Below are 4,770 nucleotides of genomic sequence, written 5' to 3' on the forward strand. Positions count from 1 at the left end.
GGGGTGGCCTTCCTATGGAGGAGTGGATTGAGCAGTGCCTATCTCCAGAAAAAAAAAGCGTCTAAACGACGACATGCAGAGCTACGTGAAGAGCAGGTAGAGCAACTGGAAAAAAACCGAAAACGAACAGAACACCGTGAAGCAAACAAAATGGGCGGTTAAGTGCTTTGAAGACTGGTGTCAGGGTAGCTGTGGTCATAGACTTTCAGACGTCAACAAAACAGCAGCTCAATACCATGTTGAGAGATTTCTATGCAACTGTCAAATAATAATATTAGCCAAATAATGGATCAACGCTCTCTGTCTAATATGTTCGCTAGCTGTTAGTGTTATTGCATAGCAACCACCTCGTACTATGTTTTGTGCAGAAGGCAACGGAGGGACTATTTTATTTTGAACATAATTATTTACTAATAAAAACTATTTAACCCATAAGAACCTGGACCAATTTCTGGCTCAATAAAAATTAGTGGGAGCATAACACAGGTTGAATAGAGCACATAGAACACATGTCTAAAAAAAAAATCTAAATTCCACCACCAGATGACAGAGATCTGAAAAGTGACATCAGTGTCACTGCAGTCTTATTTGATTGTTAAATTAAATTATTAAATGTACAGTGTTTTCTGACATTTCTGACATTCCTGAGCACATTCCATTAACTCTGAAGCTTCCAAAGATGTTACCATAGGCATATTATGTATGGTTGGAAAGCTGAGAAGGAATGGAATCCATTTCAGATGACTTAGTCATGGTCAAACCATCTCAGAAAGAGCACAGAGAGAGAAAGGAGTATTTGCATTTCCGATTGCCCCCAAAAGGGCCCGCATGCCATTATTGGCCCCAAAAGTGCCCCCACCAAACATCTCTACACCTAGGCATGCCATATGTTTTTTAACATCTACATTTCCCAAGGAACAATTATATCAAGTCCATTCCCCAAGGTCCATAAGACCTTCCCAGAAGGAGTTATCATCAAATAAAGGTCAAGTGTTGTCGCCAGAGCACCACACCTGCAGCAAGGGACTGATCATTAGTGCTCACCTGACTCACCTGTGTTGATAACGCAATTGCACTCTATTCAAAGACCATGTCCATGTCCCACACTGTCCTCAAGAGACAATACAATATGTATTATATCTATTATATGTAATATGCCATGTATTACTAGTGTAGAACAAGTGCCATTCATTCATTTTTCACACCAGGTGTCTGACATTTCAAACTGGACCAGGTGAGAGGTGGATCTTTGTCTGTTAGGTCAATGTCAATCTTCATTTGTCTAAAATTAATCAGACTGAGAATGTAGCTGACTTTTTATTTTTATCAACATCCAATGCCACTTGAATAATAAAAAAAACAATGTCCGGCTAGAAATTATTTCAGATCAACAGCAGGAAAAGTACAATCTGAACAATAGAAAACATGTTGCCTGGTAGATTTGGAACCATTTGGAACACGTGAAACAGAGTGTCAATAATCACCAGGAATATTTTTAATTCCACAACACCTACATCTCAACAACTTCCCGTTCCTCTTCTCCTCCCAGTCATCCTACACTATCCTTTCCAAGCCTACTGCTGGCTGTTTAGAAATGGTAGCCTTTGAAGCAGTTTCTCTCTTCTGTGAAGCAGAGATGCACGTCGCATTTCTCACACAGGGTGGTGGTTGCATTTGTTTTGCAGACTGTGCAGCGGCCACGCTCGGTAGATTTCACGGGCCAGTGTCCAAAGTGGTCCTTACGGACATCATCAGGAACTCCAACACGGACTCTCTTTCTCGTGGGAGGTGCTGAAGGAGATGGAGTGTTCATGTCAAGTGATGGGCGCCCCCTTCTTGCCTGGATGAGGATGAGGCAAGTTGCCACCTCTGCCTGGAATCTTCTTAGATTCAGTGCTCTCTCACCGATCAGCTTGCAGTCGTTCTTGTAGATCAGCCACGCGTTGACCAGGGCTACCATGAGGGTGTGCCAGAAGAGGTAGATGTACCATCTCCGTGATCTCATGTGGTATTTGTACCGGAGAAGGCATCTATCCATGAGATCCACCCCCCCCATGAAGGTGTTGTACTCTTTGACGACATTAGGCCGGATGACGTCAAGGAATGCCTTCTGGGGTTTGCTCCAGCGCCTAGCTTTGTCTTGTGGTTCCACTGCTGTTTGAGAGGAGATCAAGGTGACAGGTCTGTTGTCATGCCACTTTACTATGGCCATGGACCCCTCTTTCTCCACCCGGCAATCGAAAGATCCTCTGCCTCTCTTGGCAAGACTCTTGTCATCCTCAAGCTGACATCCAGCCAGGCGACTGCTGCGGACTGTTCCTGTAATACATAAAGAATAAGACAAGATGAGTCAAAACTAGAAACAAAGGAGAATGAGACCATAGGTATGTTGTTATTACCTGTGTGTGTGTGTGTGTGTGTGTGTGTTTGTGTGTGTGTGCGTGTATGTATGTGTGTGTGTGTGTGTGTTACCTGTGTAGAAGATCTGCCGCTGACGAAGCTCTCGCACCAGTGCGGCTGAAGAGAAGAGGTTGTCGGCGAACACTTTGTAGTTCTGGCCTGATGGAAGAGTTTCACACAACTTGACGACCACATCTCCTCCCATTCCAAGTGTGGTTCTTTTCCCAGTGCCACCTTCATAGACCTGGAAATCACATAGGATTCCGTCGGATGAGCAACGGGCCCAGATCTTGAATCCCCAGGGGTGGGGTTTGCCCTTCACATATTGCCTGATGGGGCAGCGCGTTCCTCTGAACGAGACCATCTGTTCATCGATGGAGTTGTGCTCCATCGGGGTGATCTGGAGACATTGTTTGCGGAACATGTCAAGCCATGGACGGATCTTCCAGCACTTATCCCCTTTTTGCCTGTTGGATGGAGCCTCGTTGTTGGTGAAGTGGAGAGATGTGAGGAGGGTCTGGAAACGGTCGCGTGACATGTTGTCAGCGACCATGCCAATCCTTGTGTCGTTTTCCCAGTAGACACGGTTTCCTGGAAGCTGGCAAAGTCCCATGCGCAGGTACATGCCGATTAGGATTTCCAGCTCCTTTACTGTGGTCTGCACGTTCTTGTGGGTGGCAGAGGTTTGAACGCTGTAGAGGTTGGTTTGCTCCATCATTGCCACAAGCATCTCATCTGTAATGAACCTCCTGAAGTACTGCAGGGGAGTGGGGAGCTCATCTGGAGGTTGGACCCTCTCTCCTTTGAAGGTGTGGTCTGGTGTTTCAAAAGCTTTTTTTCGCCATAAGAATCTTTCTTGGCCAGTAGAACGGTGGGATGCTGCAGTCGGAGGTTCTTCATTAGGAGGTTCTTCTCCCTCTGGTTGAGGTGGTTCCTCTTCCCCTATGTCGCTTTCCGACTCATATGGCTCCTCCTGATAATCAGGATCTAAGACAGGATCATCAAATTCATCCTCATCTTCATCCTCACCACCTAATCCCTCCACCTCACTTTCGTTTCCATCCAGGATTATTTCCAGGATCTTCTGGATGTCCTTGTCTCCATCCCACCTATTTTTCCTGTTCATCTAGAGAAGAAAATATGGAAAATAATCATGACTTTCAGCTGATGTCATCATGTAACGTTGGTAGCACTTTACCCTACAGCACGGTAATTATCATTTCCAGCTGTGAGGTAAAGTGCCACATGACGTTAGTCCTAAACCTGCCATGTTGTAGGTAGCTAGCTAGATAGTAGTATAAGTAACTAGTTATTACTAGTTATAGCTAGCTATATATATATAATATAATAACAATATATTACTGAGTATAATTGAATTAAGTAAACTGATCAGATAATGACAAGTTTTCTAATTGTGACATATAGGTCACAACACTTATTTTTTTTACCAGTTTAGTCTAAATGCCTGCAGTGACGTCTATGTCACACACATATTTACTTGCTCTTTTACCACAGAATAAAAAATAAAAAGTCTAAACAATGATTTATATTCGACAAACAACATGTTATCCAATATTTCAACCATAGGATTTGATGGATCTTACCTTTTATCCTCAGGATGGGCAGAGGGGCAAATTAGCTGGCAGACTGAAGTTAGCTTGTGGAGAAAACAGTCAGGAAAGGTGGCTGCTAATTGAACATGAGGTCATCCCAATGGTCACATGACCTTTCAGAAATGTGACTTGGGTGTCGCTTCAGGACTATATGAGTTGAAATTAAGGGTATACTTGAAGTGACACCCCTGCTACACCCTAAAATTGTGTGTGACATGCGCGTCACCTCAGGTTCTTATGGGTTAAATTGGAGTTTGTATTTTTCTTTCATATTGCCATACTTGTTAACCGTTTTATAAACGCAACTTTATTGCTTAAATCAACAATAATAATTTGGTTAGCTGTATACATATAAACAAATATGAGTTTGTTTTTTTACTTAGTTTTTATTTCAGATTCAGTTTTTTTATTCAATGTTACATTTTGACTGAAAAAAGCATATCAAAGCACGCAATCATCACTTCTACTTTTGCTTTTATTTGAATAGATGTGATACAAGCTCCTGATACGTGCTCTCATACTGTAGGGGCATGTTGGTCATTGACACCATGCAGATCACGGTGTTGGCAGGAAATGCTTTAAACAGAAAGTGCAAGATAAAGCGAGACAGTGAGTGTTCTTGCCACGGAAACGTTGACCTATCAGCAACACCTCTGAGTGTGGTTTCCTTTGAGGAGGGCCTGTTGGCCAGCAGGGGAACAGGGTAAAGTAGAGACATGAAACCCCATCTGTTCTCACTCTTCTGTCTTTTAACATC

At 43.2% G+C, this 4,770-nt stretch overlaps 1 protein-coding gene across 1 annotated transcript; it reads right to left on the reverse strand.

The window, feature by feature from the left end:
• Window positions 1-1,304: 1,304 nt before the first annotated feature.
• LOC307038026 (piggyBac transposable element-derived protein 3-like) lies at window positions 1,305-4,263 on the reverse strand. The gene is made up of 2 exons (XM_079679318.1): window positions 2,473-4,263; window positions 1,305-2,319 (listed from the first exon to the last, which is right to left on the reverse strand). Exons 1-2 carry the CDS (start codon window positions 3,524-3,526, stop codon window positions 1,589-1,591), a joined length of 1,785 nt encoding a protein of 594 aa, XP_079535444.1. The 5' UTR covers window positions 3,527-4,263; the 3' UTR covers window positions 1,305-1,588.
• Between the last annotated feature and the right edge of the window lie 507 nt (window positions 4,264-4,770).

Source organism: Notothenia rossii (assembly GCF_949606895.1).
Source record: "Notothenia rossii genome assembly, chromosome: 4".
NCBI lineage: Eukaryota > Metazoa > Chordata > Actinopteri > Perciformes > Nototheniidae > Notothenia > Notothenia rossii.

Excerpts from the sequence above, each read along its gene's own strand:
- LOC307038026 (XM_079679318.1), bottom strand. The coding sequence starts at position 3,526 with ATGAACAGGAAAAATAGGTGGGATGGAGACAAGGACATCCAGAAGATC. Across the intron at positions 2,320-2,472 it reads GCGGCAGATCTTCTACACAG|GAACAGTCCGCAGCAGTCGC; the intron begins GTAACACACACA and ends TATGTATTACAG.